Here is a 22865-nt window from a genome sequence, read left to right on the forward strand (position 1 = left end):
ACCAAGCAGCGTTGCAGTTCTTGACACTCTCAACCCGTTGTGCCTGGCACCTGCTACCATACCCCGTTCCAAGGCACCTAAATCTTTTGTCTTACCCATTTACCCTTTGATTGGCACACATACACAATCCATGTCTCAACCTGCCTCCTCCCCTTCATCTACACTAATTTGAAGTGGATTTAACAGATGACATCAATAAGAGGTCATAACTTTCACCTGAATTCACCTGGTTTTGTACACTCAATGTATTTTTTAAAGTTTGGAGCATGAAGCATTTGAGATTATTTTGTGAGGCATCAAACATGACCTGACCTCACAGGGATTTGTTTGTCAAGACACAGTTCTTCTATCGGAGTACATTAATGTACAGAGTCCAGTGGAATGCTTTATGAACAGTAGACAGTCATTACACAGCTGCTAAACTGTTGGAGCCTCGCTACATATTCTAGGAGCGAAGGACTAAACTTTTTTAATCAAAACTATTTAGAGAAACACGTCACTGTTTCTGACTAATGCAATTATAAGATTAACTTGTGGATAATTCTAAATCGGCTGGCTGACACAGTTAATTCCAGCTCTCCGTGATGTTTTCTTATGAGAAATTGCACAACGTTTGGTTATTCAGTGCCCAACTGAGCGACACTTGACCCAGAACATGTCAAGTTTGGGTAGTAAACCTGGACTACTCTTATCACAAGGTCTAATCATGCCACGGGGACATTGTTCTAATACTTGAGTCATTGTGTACGCTACTAGAAAAAAAAACTTTTGTTTTTTACCCTCAACAATAAAAAAGAAACTGCAACAAAAAGCTAATGAATAAACAATTGAAACGATGTATGCCTGTTTCGTTTTTCTAAATTTGATCAATTTTGTCATGTTGTTGGACTGTGTCGCAAATGAAATCCCAACTCATTATATCCACAGATGCCTGGAACTGGATGTCCATATGACTCTTCTTCAGTTCCCATAAAATAGAGTGGATTTATTCAAAATTACAAACTGCTTACCTATTTAGTTGTGACCCGGTTATGGCCAATGTCAGGGCCGTGCACAGACGTTTCAGGGGGCAGGTGCATTAAATAAATAAAAGAATAGGCCTATTTTATTTCTGCAACAACACACTCATCACAAATTGTAAGCAAGCTAGTTGCCTCCTAAAGACATGATTGATATCGGAAAAGGTGTGTGGGCTGTCAGCCGATCGTTGATGATTGATGTAAATCTGCTAGCAAGCTGGTTCAATAAATCACAATCCGTAAAATAATTATCTAAATAACTGTATAATATTCATAATCTTCTAACTCATGATATGGCTGGCTGGTTAGTGGCCTGTGGATATTTTAGTATATGATGGTTAGCTAGAGTCGACTATCTCAGGTGCTGCTGCTGATAAACATGTGCAACTCCCAACTAAAGAAAGGATGGAGTTGGGTCTGTAGAAGCAGCCGCTCCTCTGTCTTTTTACCCGTCTCTGTTGCTCGTATCAGCCAACCAGACCTAAATATTGATGAGGTAAATGAAATGTTATGCTGCAGCTTCTGTGGCAGTACTGTTGATACAGTATTCAAAAGAGGACCAGTGCGCTCTCAGAAGTTTGGTTGGTGTGCAAAACCTGTGAATTCAGCAGAAGGCTGCAGAGCCGAAACGGGTGTACGCTATCCCTGATGCAGTGAAAATAATTTTTAAAAATGAATATTTTTGAGTGCGGACCCATCTTTTTAATACTGTTGATATTTAAAATAGGGACTGGCTGTTGGGTGGTGACTTGCGGTCAGTTAGTTCAGAACATAAATGACAAACTGTTCACAACAAAAATATTATGCCACCACCCAAAAAGGCACTTGGCAAGTGGGAGGGCAAAGGGGCAGGTGCTCAGGCAAGGGTAGATCTCTATCTGTGTACATGCCTGGCCAATTTTGCCTTCCAAACACACCGCTTTGAACCGGTCAGTCCTGTTGGTACCGGAACATAACATTATTTGTTTAATTTGAGGAAGCTCAAAGGACTTCTTCTTGAGCTTTCCTGGAAAGTGTTTGTTGGATTTTAGCCACATGCATGGATCTTTGTCCACAGCTAATTGGTAATGGGAGCACTACCATTGTAGTTTACCCATGCTTACCTTTATAGATCTACATACAGTACATGTCCGAAGGAGGCCCACACACAAAAGACACCAGAGGAGAAAGTAGCTACTGCTGCTGGGGCATCACCACTGTAAGAAAGTTCTATGACTTTTCCCTTTTGCCCTACCTGTTGTTCTACAGGTGTGGGCATTGCCACAGTCGTGATCTCCTTTGTGCTCTGCACCTACTACAATGTTCTCATGTGCTGGGCGCTCTACTACTTCTTCAACTCATTCCGAGCCACCTTCCCCTGGCTGTCCTGCAACAACACCTGGAATGCTGTCGGTAACTGCTCCATCGGTTTCCCTGGCAACACCACCCACTTGCATTCGGCCAGTCAGCAATACTTTGAGTAAGCATCAATCTTCTTCAATGAATCCCATTTTTATTGATGTAGGGTCTAGAAGTCACTGGCATGGGTAGGGCTCAGGACTCTTGTGGTTATTGTTATAGCTTGTTTTATCACAACAGAGGTCCCATCCAGATTACTGTAAAGTCAGGGTTCTTGTATTATTGAAGGATAACAGTATGATTATGAAGGTTTCTTTAGCTCTGTTTCCCATCCTGACCCTTACTTCCTCTCTCAGTCACAGGCTTCTGGAGATAACCAATGGTATTGAGGAGGCAGGAGGACTACGCTGGGAGCTGTTTGGACTCCTTATCCTGGCCTGGGTCATTGTCTACTTGTGCATCTTCAAAGGTGTCAAATCCACTGGCAAGGTCAGAGTGCATTATCTTCCCGCAACAGCAGCTACTTATGGATATTCCTCTTTAGAACAGTAGATTATTTAGTGTTAGTCATTTGTGGTATTGGCTAACAGAAATGTATAGATATTACTGTTTCATTTTAAATGGTTGCATTCACCAGATACTCTTTGTTCTTAAATGTATACATTTATAACTTGTGTATGCTCTCAGGCTGCCTCATCGGTGGGGAATCATTATTCAAATCTAAAGGTTTTCCATTGCCTTTGGGTCTTACATTGTTGGTGGGTGTTGGAGGAGAACAGATGGGTGTCAAATATCATGTTTCTCCTCCTGGTATTTAGAGGAGACAGAATTTGCTCCACCTCTGTTGCTTCATACATCTTGTATGTTTTGATCTACAATGCATTTAAAATCATGTTATACTTACTGAGTATTTTTATTCTTCTCACTCTGTGCTTTAGGTTGTTTATTTCACCGCCACGTTCCCATACTTCATGCTGTTTGTCTTGCTCATCAATAATGTCCAGCTTCCTGGAGCCAAGAATGGGATGCTTTACTTCCTGAAGCCCAAGTGGAGCAAGCTGCTTGATGTTCAGGTGTGACATACTGTATTAGAGGATGAATGACGATTTAATGGACAGTTTCCCGGACACAGATTATGCCTAGTCTGGGACAAAAAAAAGGATCCATTGAAAAAGGTTTCTAGTCCAAGATTAGGCTTAATCTGTGCCTAGGAAACTGCACAGAAGTGTATTTGTGTTATTGTTTTACAGTACGAGTAAAAACATTGTGTGCATTGCTCACCTTTATCCGCTTATCTCTGCCTTACTGCAGGTGTGGGTTAACGCTGCAGCCCAGGTATTCAACTCCATTGGAATAGGATTTGGTACCATGATCTCCATGGCCAGTTACAACAAGTTCAACAATAACATCCTCAGGTTAGAGATGCAGTCTCCTGTACCACTATAGGACCACTTTGTCTTTGTCATCACATGATTTATCTGCAGATACACAGTGTAATTCTATAGTTCAAAAATAACTGTCTCATGGTAACTAAGAGCAGTTAACTGTGTCTTCTCAATAAGACCCAACATGCTTTGTACATCAAAATATCTGTCAATCAAGAGAGGGCATGTAATAGTTGTCAATTATTAAAACTTAATTTACATGTAGGTAATTTAGCAGATGCTCTTATCCAGAGCGACTTAGTCGTGAGTGCATACATTTTCATATTTTCTTCGTACTGGTCCCCCTTCATACATTCTTCAAAGGGAGGCACTTCTGCGACTCCTTTTTGAAAACCTAGTTCAAATGAGTTCTTTGTTCTCTCTTATTTCTGTGACAACAGCTAAATAGACATAGTATGTGCGATGGGGGTGTTGTGAGGGGGTGTTTTGCAGATGGTCTATGCGAATTGAGAATACTTGGCTTCAACAAAGGCGTAAAGCTGTGGCAATGGTTTCTAACTTCTTACGGCTAGGGGTTCCGCTAGCGGAAGGCAGAGTGAAATTCCAAAATATTTTTTAGAACTATTTAACTCTCATACATTCACAAGTGCAATACACCAAATTAAAGCTTAACTTCTTGGTAATCTACCCATCGTGTCCAATTTCAAAAAGGGAAAGCACACCATATGATTATGTTAGGTCAGAGCCTAGTCACAAAAACACATACAGCCATTTTCCAGACAAAGAGAGGAGTCACAAAAAGCAGAAATAGAGATAAAATGAATCAGATGGCACTCATAGGACTTCATGTTACACAATACATGTATGTTTTGTTTGATAAAGTTCATATTTATATCCAAAAATCTCAGTTTACATTGGCGCTTTGTGGTCAGTAATGTTGTGCCTTGAAAACATCCGGCACATTTTCAGATAGCCACATCAATTTACAGAAATACCCATAATAAACTTTGATAAAAGATACAAGTATTATGCACAGAATTATAGATATACTTCTCCTTAATGCAACCGTTGTCAGATTTCAAAAAAGCTTTATGGAAAAAGCAAACCATGCAATAATCTGAGTACGGCGCTCAGACCCAAAAACAAGCTATGCAGATACCCGCCATGTTGTGGAGTCAGTAAAAGTCAGAAATAGTGTTACAAATATTCACTTACCTCTGATCTTCATCAGAATGCACTCCCAGGAATCCCAGTTCCACAATAAATGTTTGTTTTGTTCGATAAAGTCCATCATTTATGTCCATCATTTATACCTCCTTTTGTTAGCCGTTTAGTAAACAAATCCAAACTCACGAGGCGTGGACAAGTCCAGGCGAAAGTTCAGACAAAGTTCAAAATGTTATATTACAGTTCGTAGAAACATGTCAAACGATGTATAGAATCAATATTTAGGATGTTTTTAACATAAATCTTCAATAATGTTCCAACCGGAGAATTCCTAGAAATGCAATGGAACGCAGGTCACTCTCATGGGTGCGCGTGTGATCAGCTCATGCCACTCTGCCAGACCTCTGGTTGAATCGGCTCTCATTCGCCCCCACTTCTCATTAGAAGCATCAAACAAGGTTCTAAAGACTGTTGACATCTAGTGGAAGCCTTAGGAAGTGCAATATGACCCCATAGACACTGTATATTCGATAGGCAATGAGTTGAAAAACTGCAAACCTCAGATTTCCCACTTCCTGGTTGGATTTTTCTCAGGTTTTCACCTGCCATATGAGTTATGTTATACTCACAGACATCATTCAAACAGTTTCAGAAACGTCAGAGAGTTGTCTATCCAATACTACTAATAATATGCATATATTAGCTTCTGGGCCTGAGTAGCAGGACGTTTACTCTGGGCACGCTTTTCATCCGAACCCCTATCCCAAACAGGCTAAACAAGGGCCTGGTTACTCCTCAGAAGCAACCAAGCACATGGATTGTCCGTCCCTTGCTTTGTGACTCTGGCCAGTTACTGTAGTTTCTCACCACAGACTAGGGCAAGTCCAAAGGGGGAGGGGTGTGACTCTTCATAAACAACAACTGGTGCACTGCTTCCAGTGTGAAGGAAATCTCAAGCTTTTGCTTCACTGATATAGAATACCTCATGGTAAGCTGCAGACCCTTTTATCTACCAAGAGCTTTCTCCTCTGTAATTATCATGGCTGTCTACATCCCTCCACAAGCCAACGCCACTTTGGCATTCAACAAACTGTATGGGGCCATAAACAAACAAAAACCGCAATCCAGAGTCAGCATTTCTGGTGGCCGGCGACTTTAACACAGGGAGACTTAAAACTGTCCTACCTCAGGGCCTCCCGAGTGGCACAGCGGTCTAAGGCACTGCATCGAAGTACTAGAGGCGTCACTACAGATCTGGGTTCGATCCAAGGCTGTATCACAACCGGCTGTGATCGGGAGTCCCATAGGGCGGCACACAATTGTCCCACCGGTTTAGTGGAGGGTTTGTCCGGGGGGGCTTTACTTTGTTCATCACGTTCTAGCAACTTCTTGTGGGGGACCGGGCGCCTACAGGCTGACCTCTGTCGTCAGTTGAACGGTGTTTCCTCCGACACATTGGCGCAGCTGGCTTCCGGGTTAAGCGGGCAGGTGTTAAGAAGCACGGAGCACGGAGTGGCACACTGGTCTAAGGCACGGCATCGCCGTGTTAGCTGTGCCACTAGAGATTCTGGGTTCGAGTCTTGTACCGGTCTCCCGCGACCGGGCGCACAATTGGCCCAGCGTTGTCCGGGTTAGGGGAGGGTTTGGCCGGCAGGGATGTCCATGTCCCATCATGCTCAAGCAACTCCTGTGGCGGGCTGGGCGCAGTGCACACTGACACAGTCGTCAGGTGTACGGTGTTTCCTCCGACACATTGGTGCGGCTGGCTTCCGGGTTAAGTGGGAATTGTGTCAAGAAGCAGTGCGGCTTGGTTGGGTTGTGTTTCGGAGGAAGAACGGCTCTCAACCTTCACCTCTACTGAGACCGTACGGGAGTTGCAGTGATAAGGTAAGACTAACTACCAATGGATAGCACGAGATTTGGGAGAGAAAGAGAGAAAGAAACATTTTCTTTTTTTTAAAGCGCAGTTTTATGGGTCATGTTTTGGAGGACGTATGACTCGACCTTCACCTCCCAAGCTCGTTGGGGAGTTGCAGCGACGACACGAGATCGAAAAAGGGGGTAAAATACGGAAGTGGTCCAATGAAGCAGACAGAATGCTACAAGGCTGTTTTTCAAGTACAGAATGGGAAATGTTCCTTGATTCATTGGATAGCGTTGCGGCTGCATCAATAAGTGCATAGACAACATTATTCTCACAGTGACTATATGAACGTATCCAAACCAAAAAACATGGATTACAGGCAATATCCAAGCTGAACAAAAGGCAAGAGCTACGGCTTACAAGGAACAGGACATGGACGCATACAAGAGAGCCCACTAGACATCTAGCATGCAAAAGGACAATATAGGAGGAAGGTGGAATCCTAATACACTGGCTCCAAAGATTGTCGGATGTGGCAGGGCTTTAATACTATAACGTGAAACCCAGCCGTAAGATGCCCAGTGTTGCAGAACTCCCCAAAAAGTTAAATGCCTTTTATGCTTGCGTTGAGAAATACAATGCTGAGTCTTGCGTGAAAGCCCCTGTTGTTCCGGGTGAGTGGTCCACCATTGGGGTGCCAGGACAGAGAAGAGTTTGGTCATTGTTTTCGGGCTGGTTGTATTGGTGCTAGCTAGGTACCAAGCTAAAGCTAGCTACCCCAGAAGTTGCGGTCAAACAAATTATGCTTTACCAACGCGGTATTGTAAACACATCGTTTGTGGTCGGTGTTTTCTTGTTTGCTGACTTTTTTGTAAAGCTTTGACAGTGCTACTGTATCGTTTTGACACGCAAAGACCTAAACGGCGTTTCATAGTATGTATGTTGTGAAGCTAATAGCAGTGACACTATTACTGTGTAACTCCGGTAGGCAACATTAAGAAAAATAGCGCACTTGGTAGTGTGCACCGGTGCTTGACCAGTCGGCTAAAGCCAACATCACTCACGACAGAGAATGATTGATTGTCAAGGGCAATGAATTAAATTGTCTTGGCTTTAATGGATTTCACCTTTGAGTTGTCTCGCTGAAATGTTCTTACTCTTTCAAATGACTGCTCGACTTGTTGACTGCTCGATCCACACAGCAGACATTGTGGGCTAGGTTAGGAATGCTGAGTTGCATATGTAGCACAATTTTACGTAGCATCATTACGTCATGTTATATAGGTATGCAAGGTATCTTTGACATCGGTTTTTAACATTGGCGTTAAACTAGACATTGGCCGATGTTGGCATTTTTGGCCAATATCAGCCGATTCCTAAATGTTCACCGATATATCGTGCATCCCTACTCAAAATGTTATAGGAGCCAGCCTAGGCTACTGCTCAAATGCTGCTGTAATAGGCTTACATGTTTCTCCTTTGCATGTTTTTTTGGGGGGGTTATTCATTGTCAATCTTTAAAACCGAAGCCAGACTGCAACATTTTAGTAGCCTAGCTAGGTCTATGGCATGTGTCTGTACACTTTCCCTCCGCGGACGCGGTAAATGGAACACATGATGGCAGCACAATTTACATTGAATTCACTGATGCAAGGGCATCAGGCTGTAATTTCATAAAGTAGATGATGCAACTGTTGACTCATTTATACTTGCTTGTGTATCCTATTTTTCTTTTAGTAGTGGCGTGTGGATCCTTTTTCTAAAAACTTTTTGACAACTAAGATGACATTTTCTGTAGGCAACAGCAATGACCATTGGAACCAAAACTTGGCATTGACATTTAGCCTACAACATGTTTAAACTTTTGTTCCGGTAGAAGATTCGGTCCGTGCCATTTAGTGATGATATGACGCACTACAGTGTGGGTGTGGATCTGGGAGGAGGGGTGCGTGTGTGGCAAAGTACTGCCGTTTGGCGTGCAGCACATTTGCAGTACTTGCTGTGACTTGTAGTGCAGCACATCGTGGGCTATATGGAAACAGGCCAAAAATGAATGACAACCTAAATAATTGTGAGGGCCAGGCAGAAGTGTGTCTCGGGCCGGAATCGTCCCGTGGCCCTTGTTTGGCACAAGCTCTAAGGGCACATGGTGTGCGATCAATGACAGCAATGTTAAGTGGACAAGTGACGGTGACTGCATGGAATTCAAATGAGGAGATGGTCAGGTGAGTGAGGGAGAAAAGAGAGAATCTCCACTTAGGAGGAACGAGCTGCCCTGTGCCACCACCGCGATGACCAGAAGCTGTCGGACTATGAGAGAAAATGTAGTCGGATGAAGACAGAGCAGCTGGAGTAGCAGTGTTCTCTGGGGTGATCCATGTCTCTGTCAGGGCCAAAAAGTCTAGGGACTGGAATGAACTCAGCGTTCTTGACCACATATCGGCAGTTCCAAATCCTGCCGGAGACTAGGAATTGCGCAAAGGGTACACTAAATTAGAAGGGTTGCAGCCAAGGGGTGGGGAGTGTCTGTAAAGTGAACTGGGATAGAAAATACATGCCAAAGCTACAAAACAGCAAAATGAGAGAATCTGAAAATAACTAGGTAAAATACTCAAGTGAGAGTGGTGTGGAGCCTTCTACTCTTCCTTCATAAAATAACTAGGCAGAACGTATTTGTTTTGCCGACGATCTTAGTTTTGACACTGACACTGATTACCAAAACCACAACAGTCACAAATTTCTCTGCCCCTTAATCCTGGTTGATGTGTCAACAATCACCTGCAAGTTATGAGTAAGTCAGCAGTTCACACACCAAGTAGGCTAATAGGAAGACAGGCAGCATTTAAAGTAGATGGCCCTAGCTAGCAAAAAGACAGTATTTGACAACCGATTAAGACAATAATTATACTCCTCGGGATATCAGAAGTCCTCTAGTTACAGAATGGTTCTGTTCCCTGAACCTGGTCTCAACAGACTTTTTCAATCTCTCCTTGTCCCAGTCTGTAATCCCAATATGTTTCAAACTGAACAAGAACTCCAAGGTAACCAGCCTAAATGACTATCAACCTGTAGCACTCACATCTGTAATTATGAAGTGCATTGAAAGGCTGGTCATGACACACATCAACACCATCATCTCAAGACACCCTGGACCCACTTCAATTTGTGTACCTCCCCCTACAGATCCACCGATGACGCAATCTCAATTGCACTTTACACTGCCCTCTCACACTTGGACAAGAGGGGAAATAACTGTGTGAGACTGCTGTTCATAGACTACAGCTCAGCGTTCAACACCATAGTCACCTTCAACCCTGGGTCTGAAAACCTCCCTCTGCAACTGGATCCTGGGCCCTCATTTGTCAATGTCGCGTAGAAAAACTTCTAAATTAACTCGTACGAAGAAAATTTATGATGTTCGCAAGTATAAAAAAAAGTTGGTATTTACACACACCTGTAAGTATTTTGCCTTGATAAATCAGACACGTTCTAAAACACTGTGCTAGTGCACGTGCATGCTCATTTACACAAAGAAACACCCTAAATGACCATTTATGGTCACAAATATTCCCTTTAAAGCTACAAGAAATGTCACTAATTTCTGTCTGCCAACATGGAGAAATCAAAGAAGACAAAGAAAAAAAACTTTTGGAGGGAGAAATTGAACTTTTGATCACCTAAGTGGAACAAAAGCCATACTTTTGGAGCCCTCAGCAATGGCTTGACAAATAAGATAAAAAAATATTGCTTCTAGGACTCAATCAGCAGCTGGAAGATGTATGCAACGGCCTAAGAGAGAGAAATCAATCATTGAAAGAACTTGTTGATTGTGTCAAACATGTGAGACAATAAATTCTTGTGAAATGTAAATGTGTTTTCCTTGTTGATTTGATTACAATATTTGGAAGAACAGATACCTTAAACTGTTGTATGATATTGACTCTTGTCCTCAGTGCCGGAGGTATGGATAGTGGGGAAACACTCCGTCAGGCATGGGCTCATCGGGTCTGGTTGGATCATTCAGTGGAATGTCATTTTTGATTGCAATGTTGTGGAGCACACTGCAAGCCTTGACGATGTAGAAAACCTAAAAAATGAATTTGCACATTGTATTACATTCATGTAATGGCATTTAAAGTAATGTCATTTCAGAGGCAAACCTTGCTAGGCTGGTATTGCAGTGCCTCCTGTCCCAGACAAGCACAGCCAATGTTCTTTTGGCAGGTCTATGGTGCATTCCACTGTTCTTGTGCATGCATGGGCTTGGTTGTACCTTGCCTCTTGTTGGTTTGAGGGGTTTGTGAGGGCAGTCATCAAATCAATTTAAAGTTTATTTGTCACCTGCGCCGAATACAGAAGGTGTAGACCTTAGTGAAATGCCTACTTACAGGCTCTAACCAACAGTGCAATTTCTAAGTTGAAAAAGTATTAGGTGAACAATAGGTAAGTAAAGAAATAGACAGTAGCGAGGCTGTATACAGGCACTGGTTAGTCAGGCTGATTGAGGTAGCATGTACATGTAGATATGGTTAAAGTGACTGCATATATGATAAACAGAGTAGCAGTAGCGTAAAAGAGGGGGTGGTGGGTGGCGGGAGACAATGCAGATAGCCCTGGTAGCCAATGTGTGGGGGCACCGGTTGGTTGGGATAATTGAGGTAGTATGTACATGAATGTATAGTTAAAGTGACTATGCACATACAGTGGGGAGAACAAGTATTTGTTACACTGCTGATTTTTCAGGTTTTCCTACTTACAAAGCATGTAGAGGTCTGTAATTTTTATCATAGGTACACTTCAACTGTGAGACGGAATCTAAAACAAAAATCCAGAAAATCACATTGTAGGATTTTTAATGAATTTATTTTCAAATTATGGTGGAAAATAAGTATTTGGTCACCTACAAACAAGCAAGATTTCTGGCTCTCACAGACCTGTAACTTCTTCTTTAACCCTTTGCGACGAGCAAACCCGTATCCGGGAGCGTAATCATAGCCTCAAACGCATTAGCATAACGCAACGGACATAAATACCCCTATAAACTTTTCCTATTCATGAAAATCGCAAATGAAGTGAAATAAATATATTCAAACACAAGCTTAGCCTTTTGTTAACAACACTGTCATCTCAGATTTTCAAAATATGCGTTACAGCCAACGCTAGACGAGCATTTGTGTAAGTTTATCATGGCAGAATGCTATGCTAGGCTATGCTGGCAGCAGGCAACATTTTCACAAAAATAAGAAAAGCAACCAAATTAAATCATTTACCTTTGAAGAACTTCAGATGCTTTCACTCAGGAGACTCCCAGTTAGATAGCAAATGTTCCTTTTTTCCAAAAATATTATTTTTGTAGGCGAAATAGCTCCCGTTTGTTCATCATGCTTAGCTGAGAAATGGACCCTAAAATGCTACAACTATAACGCCAAACGTTTTACAAAATTTGCTCCATAATATCGACAGAAACACGGCAAACGTTGTTTAGGATCCATCCTCAAGGTGTTTTTAACAAATATATTTGATAATATATCCGTCGAGGCAATTGGTTTCTCATAAGAAGCGATTGGAAATATGGCTACCTCAGTATTTTACGCAAGGTTTTCTGCGGGAGACACCATGTGACCACATGCCATATATGGTCCCTTACAGCCATTCTTCAAGGGAAATGCCTAAAAAGATGTCACAATGCTGTAGACACCTTGGGGAAAACGTGAAAAATGTAAGCTCATTCGTAGCTCATTCACAGCCATATAAGGAGTCATTGGCATGAGGCGGTTTCAAAAAATGCGGCACTTCCTGGTTGGATTTTTATCTGGGTTTTGCCTGTAACATCAGTTCTGTGGCACTCACAGACAATATCGTTGCAGTTTTGGAAACGTCAGTGTCTTCTTTCCAAAGCTGTCAATTATATGCATAGTCGAGCATCTTTTCGTGACAAAATATCTTGTTTAAAACGGGAACGTTTTTCATCCAAAAATTAAAATGGCGCCCCCTAAATCCAACTCGTTACCTGTATTAATGGCACCTGTTTGAACTTGTTATCAGTATAAAAGACACCTGTCCACAACCTCAAACAGTCACACTCCAAATTCCACTATGGCCAAGACCAAAGAGCTGTCAAAGGACACCAGAAACAAAATTGTAGACCTGCACCAGGCTGGGAAGACTGAATCTGCAATAGGTAAGCAGCTTGGTTTGAAGAAATCAACTGTGGGAGCAATTATTAGGAAATGGAAGACATACAAGACCACTAATAATCTCCCTCGATCTGGGGCTCCACGCAAGATCTCACCCCGTGGGGTCAAAATGCTCACAAGAACGGTGAGCAAAAATCCCAGAACCACACGGGGGGACCTAGTGAATGACCTGCAGAGAGCTGGGACCAAAGTAACAAAGCCTACCATCAGTAACACACTACGCCGCCAGGGACTCAAATCCTGCAGTGCCAGACGTGTCCCCCTGCTTAAGCCAGTACATGTCCAGGCCCGTCTGAAGTTTGCTAGAGAGCATTTGGATGATCCATAAGAAGATTGGGAGAATGTCATATGGTCAGATGAAACCAAAATATAACTTTTTGGTAAAAACTCAACTCGTTATGTTTGGAGGACAAAGAATGCTGAGTTGCATCCAAAGAACACCATACCTACTGTGAAGCATGGGGGTGGAAACATCATGCTTTGGGGCTGTTTTTCTTCAAAGGGACCAGGACGACTGATCCGTGTAAAGGAAAGAATGAATGGGGCCATGTATCGTGAGATTTTGAGTGAAAACCTCCTTCCATCAGCAAGGGCATTGAAGATGAAACGTGGCTGGGTCTTCCAGCATGACAACGACCCGAAACAGACAGCCAGGGCAACTAAGGAGTGGCTCCGTAAGAAGCATCTCAAGGTACTGGAGTGGCCTAGCCAGTCTCTAGACCTGAACCCAATAGAAAATCTTTGGAGGGAGCTGAAAGTATTGCCCAGCAACCGCCCCGAAACCTGAAGGATCTGGAGAAGGTCTGTATGGAGGAGTGGGCCAAAATCCCTGCTGCAGTATGTGCAAACCTGGTCAAGTACTACAGGAAACGTATGATCTCTGTAATTGCAAACAAAGGTTTCTGTACCAAAATATTAAGTTCTGCTTTTCTGATGTATCAAATTCTTATGTCATGCAATAAAATGCAAATGACTTACCTAAAATTCATACAATGTGATTTTCTGGATTATTGTTTTAGATTCCGTCTCTCACAGTTGAAGTGTACCTATGATAAAAATTACAGACCTCTACATGCTTTGTAAGTAGGAAACACTGCCGATTTTAAGGTTATCAAATACTTGTTCTCCCCACTGTATGATAAACAGAGTAGCAGCAGCGGAAAAGAGGGGTTGGGGGGGCACACAATGCAAATAGTTTGTGTAGCCATTTGATTACCTGTTCAAGAGTCTTATGGCTTGGGGGTAAAAACTGTTGAAGCCTTTTTGTCCTAGACTTAATGCTCCTGTACCGCTTGCCATGCGATAATAGAGAGAACATTCTGTCAAAGACGCCAGCCACCCCAGTCAATGTTTTGGCCCGTCCTCTGACACCGCCTGGTGTAGAGGTCCTAGATGGCAGGAAGCTTTATCCCAGTGATGTACTGGGCCGTACGCACTACCCTCTGTAGTGACTTGCGGTCGGAGGCACCAGGCAGTGATGCAACCATGCTCTCGATGTTGCAGCTGTAAAACCTTTTGAGGATCCGAGGACCCATTTCAGATCTTTTTCGTTTCCTGAGGGGCTTTGTCGTGCCCTCTTCACGACTGTCTTGGTGTGTTTGGACCATTCTAGTTTGTTGATGATTTGGACACCAAGGAACTTAACTCTTAACCTGCTCCACTACAGCCCCGTCAATGAGAGTGGGTGTGTGCTCGATCCTCCTTTTCCTGTAGTCCACAATCATCTCCATAGTCTTAGTTATTCTGGCACCAACCGGCCAGGTCTCTGACCTCCCTCTAGGCTGTCTCGTCGGGGATCAGGCCTACCACTGTGTCGTCTGCAAACTTAATGATGGTGTTGGAGTCGTGCTTGACCACGCAGTCATTGGTGAACAGGGAATACAGGAGGGGACTGAGCACGCACCCCTGAGAGGCTCCAGTGTTGAGAATCAGCGTGGCAGATGTTGCTACCTACCCTCACCACCTGGGGGCGGCCCGTCAGGAAGTCCAGGATCCAGTTGTAGAAGGAGGGATCCTTAGCTTAGTGGTGAGCTTTGAGGGTACTATGGTGTTGAACACTGAGCTGTAGTCAATGAATAGCATTCTCACTTAGGTGTGTGTACCTTTTTGTCCAGGTGGGAAAGGGCAGTGTGGAAAGGGCATTACCAGCCTTTCAAAGCACTTCAAGGCCACGGACATGAGTGCTACGGGTCTGTAGTCATTTAGGCAGGTTGCCTTCATGTTCTTGGGCACAGGGACTATGGTATTCTGCTTGGAACATGTTGGTATTACAGACTCTATCAGGGACGTTGAAAATGTCAGTGAAGACACCTACCAGTTGGTCAGCACATGACCGGAGCACACGTCCTGGTAATCCGTCTGGCCCCGCAGCCTTGGGAAGGTTGACCTGTTTAAAGGTCTTACTTGTGTCGGCTACGGAGACCTTGATCACAGTCGTCCGGAACAGCTGATGCTCTCATGCATGCCTCAGTGTTTCTTGCCTCGAAGCGAGCATAGAAGTGATTTAGCTCGTCTGGTAGGCTCGTGTCACTGGGCAGCTCGTGGCTGTGCTTTCCTTTGTAGTCTGTAAAAGTTTGCAAGCCCTGCCACGTAAGACTAGTGTCAAAGCCGGTGTTGTACGATTCAATCTTAGCCCTGTATTGACGCTTTGCCTGTTTGATGGTTCGTCGGAGTGCATAGCAGGATTTCTTATAAGCTTCCGGGTTAGAATCCCGCACCTTGAAAGCGGCAGCTCTACCCTTTAGCTCAGTGCGAATGTTGCCTGTAATCCATGGCTTCTGGTTGGGGTATGTACGTACAGTCACTGTGGGGACGACATCCTCAATGCAGTTATTGATGAAGCCAGTGACTGATGTGGTGTACTCCTCAATGCCATCAGAAGAATCCCGGAACATGTTTGTCTGATAGCAAAACAGTCCTGCAGTTTAGCATCCGCTTCATCTGACCACTTTTTTGTAGACCGAGTCACTGGTGCTTCCTGGTTTAAATTTTGCTTGTACGCAGGAGGATAGAATTGTGGTCATTGCCGCACCACTGAGCGCCGTCTTAGTGCCAGCATCTGTCTGTGGTGGTGTTTTTAATGGGTAGCCCCGGTCTCCTGCAGTTATGAACACAACATTCAGATATGGTTTCCCAGTATAGATCTAACATGGCAAATAAAACACAAGTCACTTACCAATAAGCCATCCATCCTCAACAGCTTCTTCTGGAGGTTAAAGCCGACTGAACTGTTCTGCAACAATGAATGAATCGTGTCCCACCTGGCCATTTTGCCACTACATTCAACAAAGCCAAATGTGAGTCACAGATGACCTGCACATTGACAGAATAGAAACCTTTTCTGTTGACGAAGTTGAATTCGTTCAATGATGGTGCTTTTATTGCGATGGGTTTGTAGTCAATTGCTCCAATGTCATTGGAAATGGTATGCAAATCCCTTTTCACTCTGTCCTGCTGTACAGCAGTGTCTGGAAACTGTATGTATTGTGGTGGTCAATGAAATAATGCCATGAAGGACTGCAGGCAATATCCGGCTCATGGTTGGTTGTGAAATGCCAGACCGATCCGCAATATCGCGTTGGAATGTTCCAGTGGCCAAAAATCCCAGAGTGGAGAGGACGTGGGTTTCAACTGGGATGGCATTGGTGCGTTTCGTCTCCCTTTCTGGAGAGAGTTGGTTGGAGAGATGCAATAAAATATGCATTGGAAAACGAAATCTACTAATAAGCCAAGTGTCGCTCTCAGCACAAAAAAAAACTGCTCATTGAAAACACGCTCCCTGCGTAACGCAGCTTGTGCCAGATCCTCCAGCAATGCAAGATTTGCCATTTTGGAGAAGTCACAATGCCTCTGTTGCCTTTTTATATTGTTTAACTAAATTGCCTCCAACCTTGCATACCACTCTCTTTCTAATTTGACTTTTTTTATTCAATTAGGCTTTAATGGCTTCATGTTTATGAATTTGATAGCACCCTGAGAACTATTAGTAGCTTAAGTGTCTATAAAAGAACTACATGAATAAACTATTCATGTATTATCTTTTTCTTCATAGTTTATGATTTGGTCCAGTATGTCAATCCTTTCTCCATTTGGTGGATGGTATTTCATTATCAGTTTGACTTTTCACCCATAAGGTGCTGTTGGTACGCATGGTCAGAGGTGTGCTTAAATTTACACACATTCTCAAGTAGATGTACAAATTGATAAGTCCCACACATTTTCAAGTGTCAGTACGAATTGATAAATCCCACACTTTGCTTAGAAATGATTGCACGCATGGTTTATGAACATTTATTTTCGTACGCAACGTTGATAAATGAGGACCCTGGACTTCCTGATGGGCTGGCCCCAGGAGGGGAGGGTAGGCAACTACACATCCGCCACCTCAGGGGTGTGTGCTTTGTCCTATCGATGGTAGGTCTGATGGCGATGAGACAGAATACAGAGTGGAGGTCAGAGACTTAGCAGTGTGGTGCTAGGACAACAACCTCTCCCTCAACGTCAGTAATACCAAGGAGGTGATCGTGGACTACAGGAGAGAGAGGGGAGAACACATCCACAGGGCTGTAGTAGAGCAAGTCAAGAGCTTCAAGTTCCTTGGCGTCCACATCACTAAGGACTTTAACATTGTCCACACATGCCTCCCGGGTGGCGCAGTGGTTAAGGGTGCTGTACTGACAGCTGTACCACCAGAGACTCTGGGTTCGCGCCCAGGCTCTGTCGTAACCGGCCGCGACCGGGAGGTCCGTGGGGCGATGCACAATTGGCCTAGCATCGTCCGGGTTAGGGAGGGTTTGGCCGGTAGGGATATCCTTGTCTCATCGCGCACCAGCGACTCCTGTGGTGGGCTAACCAAGGTTGCCAGGTGCACAGTGTTTCCTCTGACACATTGGTGGGGCTGGCTTCCGGGTTGGATACGCGCTGTGTTAAGAAGCAGTGCGGCTTGGTTGGGTTGTGTATCGGAGGACGCATGACTTTCAACCTTCGTCTCTCCCGAGCCCGTACGGGAGTTGTAGCGATGAGACAAGATAGTAGCTACTAACAATACCACGAAATTGGGGAGAAAAGGGGGGAATTTTTTTAAAAATAAAAAACATTGGAGGAGGACGCATGACTTTCAACCTTCGTCTCTCCCGAGCCCGTACGGGAGTTGTAGCGATGAGACAAGATAGTAGCTACCCAACCAAGCCGCACTGCTACACACCCTCCCAGTCGTGAAGACTGCTCTCGGACCAACAGGCTTCTACGTCCAAGCAATAAGACTGATAAATACTTAATTAAATGGTTACCCAGACTATCTGCACTGACCCTATCTTGCACTGACTTTACAGTACAAACCGTGCATTCTGAAAGTATGCACAGATCACTTGACTTTAAATATATATATTTTTTAATGTTATCCTTATTTTAAAATGGATTAAATAGTTTTTTCCCTCATCAAGTCGTGGCCAAAAGTTCTGAGAATGACACAAATATTAATTTCCACAAAGTTTGCTGCTTCAAATCAAATGTATTTATATAGCCCATCGTACATCAGCTGATATCTCAAAGTGCTGTACAGAAACCCAGCCTAAAACCCCAAACAGCATGCAATGCAGGTGTAGAAGCATGGTGTCTTTAGATATTTTTGTCAGATGTTACTATGGAATACTGAAATATAATTACAAGCATTTCATAAGTGTTAAAGGCTTTTATTGACAATTACATGAAGTTGAAGAGTCAATATTTGCAGTGTTGACCCTTCTTTTTCAAGACCTCTGCAATCTGCCCTGGCATGCTGTCAATTAAGTTCTGGGCCACAACCTGACTGATGGCAGCCCATTCTTGCATAATCAATGCTTGGAGTTTGTCAGAATTTGTGGGGTTTTGTTTGTCCACCCGCCTCTTGAGGATTGACCTCAATTTCTCAATGGGATTAAGGTCTGGGGAGTTTCCTGGCCATGGACCCAAAATATCGATATTTTGTTCCCCGAGCCACTTTGTTATCACTTTTGCCTTATTGCAAGGTGCTCCATCATGCTGGAAAAGGCATTGTTCGTTACCAAACTGTTCCAGGATGGTTTGGAGAAGTTGCTCTCGGAGGATGTGTTGGTACCATTTCTTTATTCATGGCTGTGTTCTTAGGCAAAACTGTGAGTGAGCCCACTCCCTTGGCTGAGAAGCAACACCACACATGAATGGTCTCAGGATGCTTTACTGTTGGCATGACACAGGACTGATGGTAGCGCTCACTTTGTCTTCTCTGGACAAGCTCTTTTCCAGATGCCCGGAAAATGACTTTACCCCAGTCCTCAGCAGTCCTATCCCTGTACTTTATGCAGAATATCAGCCTGTCCCTGATGTTTTTTCCTAGAGAGAAGTAGCTTCTTTGCTGCCCTTCTTGACACCAGGCCATCCTCCGAAAGTCTTCGCTTAACTATGGTTGACAGAGGAAGACCAATGATTCCAAGCATCACCCTCCTTTTGAAACTTCCAGTCTGTTATTCAAACTCAATCAGCATGACAGAGTGATCCCCAGCCTTGTCCTCGTCAACACTCACATCTGTGTTAACGAGAGAATCACTGACATGTCAGCTGGTCCTTTTGTGGCAGGGCTGAAATGCAGTGGAAATGTTTTTTGGGGATTCAGTTAATTTTTATGGCAAAGAGGGACTATGCAATTAATTGCAATTCATCTGATCACTCTTCATAACATTCTGGAGTATATGCAAACTGCCATCATACAAACTGAGGTAGCAAACTTTGTGAAAATTAATGTTTGTCATTCTCAAAACTTTTGGCCTCGACTGTACACACAATACCCCAAAATGACAAAGCAAAAACACGTTTTTAGACATTTTTGCAAATGTATTAAAAATAAATAAAAAAACATTTACATAAGTAGTCAGACCTTTTACTCAATATTTTGTTAAATAACCTTTTGGCAGCGATTACAGCCTTGAGTCTTAGGTATTACACTACAAGCTTGGCACACCTGCATTTGGGGAGTTTCTCCCATTATTCTCTGCAGATCCTCTCAAGCTCGGTTAGTAGAATGAGGAGCGTCACTGCACAACTAGTTTCAGGTTTCTCCAGAGATGTTTGGGCTCTGGCTGGGCCACTTATCTCCCGAAGCCACTCCTGCGTTGTCTTGGCTGTGTGCTTAATCGTTGTCCTGTTGAAAGGTAACCCTTCACCCCAGTCAGAGGTCCTGAGTGCTCTGGAGCAGGTTTTCATCAAGGATCTCTCTGTACTTCACCTCAATGACTAAGGCCCTTCTCCCCCGATTGCTGAGTTTGGCCGGGCGGCCAGCTCTAGGAATAGTCTTGGTGGTTCCAAACTAATTCCATTTAAGAATGATGGAGGCCACTGTGTTCTTGGAGACCTTCAATGCTGAATAAATATTTAGATACCCTTCCTCAGATCTATGCCTCGACACAATCTTGTCTTGGAGCACTTCGGACAATTCCTTCAACTTCGTTGCTTGGTTTTTGCTCTGACATGCACTGTCAACTGTGGGACCTGATATAGACAAGTGTGTGTGCCTGTTTAAAACCATGGTGCACAGGTAGCCTAATGGTTAGAGCGTTGGGCCAGTAACTGAAAGGCTGCTGGATTGAATCCCAGAGCTGACAAGGTAAAAATCAGTCGTTCAGGCCGTCATTGTAAATAAGAATTTGTTCTTCTTGCCTAGTTAAATAAAGGTTAAATGGAAGAGGGGGAAAAACCTATAATCACTCACACACTTCACTGACACTCTCACACAAAACCAATTCACATACACGTACACTTTTACACTCACCATATGCTGCTGCTACTCTATTCTTTATTTGACTCTGACTAGGCATCAGGATAGATAATAATCACTTTACCCTGTCTTCATGTACATATCTACCTCAAATACCTCGTACAACTGGTACTGGTACTTCCTGTATCTAGCTACATTTTTTTGTGTATTTTATTCAACTTGTGTTAATATTCTCTTTTATTATAATTTTTTTACTCTGCATCGTTGGGAAGTTCTCGTAAGAAAGCATTTCACGGTTAAGTCTCCAGCCATTGTATTCGACGCATGTGACATAACATTTGATTTGACTGTCCTTCAGTCAAAAAGGCTGGTTTAGTTCTCCTTAGTGATCCATTTGACCATGTTTGTGACTGTTTGTGTTCTGGTCCTCCCCTAGGGACACATTGATTGTCTCCTTAGCTAACTCAGCCACCAGTATCCTAGCTGGTTTTGTGATATTCTCAGCCATTGGCTACATGGCTCATGTCCACAACCTCCCAGTAGACAACATCGCCACAGATGGTAAGTACTTCCTGTTCAAGTGAGACGTCTTTGATGTTATTCATCCATCTATTTTTCTATTTAGTGTCTATTTAATGTTTGGATGGGTTATTGTCTCCTAAAACTTCCTCTCATGGTCCCAGGGGATCATGATTCATCATCTTTTAACCACTAAGTTTGTTAATTCCTTGAATAGTGTTCATTTGTCATAGTCAGTGGTAACATGACATACTAATAGTACCATCAAACAACTTCACCATTGACAGATAGATGTTTAGGGCAGTGTATGAAGGGAAGTAGGTACAAATGTGACCCATATACTCCTGTGAATAACTCTTGGGTATAATACTCATAAAAGTCCAATTGAGTTCAGAACTAACACCTTCCTCATGTTATTAGTTCCTGGAAAACTTACACTGACACAGCGTAGAATACAAAGGTATTAATTCACAATGATGCACTTCTTCTTTCTGGGGTGCTAGTGTGGGAAAACTACAGCATTTGGAGTAATTGCTTTTGTAGAGGCAGACAGTCCTCCCTACCTAACAGGCAGGCGGAGCTCAGAGGGCTGGGCCAGGCTGCATCACACTGGTTTGAGTCCCAGTAGAAGTGTGCACTTGTTCACTTCCCTTCATGGATTTGAATGGAAATGACTTGTACATAGAAAACTCCCTTTAGCCCATGTCTACACCAATCTAATGCTTTTAAATGTGTGTGGAGTAGTGAATGAGTGCACACTTCAGGAAGAAGGAGAGATTATTTGGACACACCCACTGAGTAGACCTGGGTGACCAGTTAGCATGCCCGTGAGACAAGCGTCACCAGAGCTTCCAAAGTAGTTTCTGTCATGACCCGTGTAAAGACATTTGAATCAACAGAACAGTATTTCTAGCCTCAGTCCTATCCTAAGCTGTGACCGAATAGTAATTTCCCATATTACAATTTGGGAAACCGGATTTGGTGAGGCTCTAAAATACACACAGATCATTTTGGAACTATAAAAAAGGACACATTAGTCACTAATGACTTGTGGAGTGGGTTGTTCTTCCCCAAGTAAATTGAGAACATGATGCGGTCAAGAAATGAACCTTTTTTAAAATGAACCCTTTCTATTTCTCTCCCTCGTTCTCTCTCTCTCTCCCTCGTTCTCTCTCCCTCGTTGTCCCTCTCTCTCTCCCTCGTTGTCTCTTTCTCTCTGTCTGTCTCTGCTATCATTTAACAGGCGAACAATGTGACTTATGTGAAAAGAGGTATAAATCCTCTGATGGAATACCATAACTACTGTACTGGTTATAGGGATAGACAATGAAGTAAGAGATGAAAGTGGTCTCTTTCTCACCACAAGTGTTTTATTACTGGCTCAATATTATGGATTATGAAGTAGTTATTTCATGAATGAGTGTCATAGTCGGTGGATAACCAGGACAGAAAATACCCAGCAAACAGGGAACATTCCCAGAACATTAGTTAAGATTCCCATTCAATTCCTGTGAAACTTTCACATAACCTATTTTGGTTTGCTGTAAAGTAAATACCCACTGTAGTTATTTAAGTTTTTCTATGCGGAGACGATAGGAAAGGAGGGTGCTCTGAATAGTGGATGTCAGCTTACCACTTGGATGTCTACCT

The 22865-nt window shown here is 43.3% G+C and overlaps 1 protein-coding gene across 1 annotated transcript in view; it reads left to right on the forward strand.

Annotated features, from left to right (window-relative positions):
* Window positions 1-22865, forward strand: part of LOC110536105 (sodium- and chloride-dependent GABA transporter ine) — a 50723-nt gene that overhangs the window by 18595 nt on the left and 9263 nt on the right. Inside the window, exons 3-7 of the mRNA XM_021621662.3 lie at window positions 2268-2478; window positions 2714-2846; window positions 3296-3430; window positions 3669-3772; window positions 21133-21257. Of these exons, the coding sequence (XP_021477337.3) occupies window positions 2268-2478; window positions 2714-2846; window positions 3296-3430; window positions 3669-3772; window positions 21133-21257 (708 nt within the window). The remainder of the gene's footprint in view (window positions 1-2267; window positions 2479-2713; window positions 2847-3295; window positions 3431-3668; window positions 3773-21132; window positions 21258-22865) is intronic.

Source organism: Oncorhynchus mykiss, chromosome 11 (genome assembly GCF_057628025.1).
Source record: "Oncorhynchus mykiss isolate SJ-2025 chromosome 11, ASM5762802v1, whole genome shotgun sequence".
In the NCBI taxonomy this organism is placed as follows: domain Eukaryota; kingdom Metazoa; phylum Chordata; class Actinopteri; order Salmoniformes; family Salmonidae; genus Oncorhynchus; species Oncorhynchus mykiss.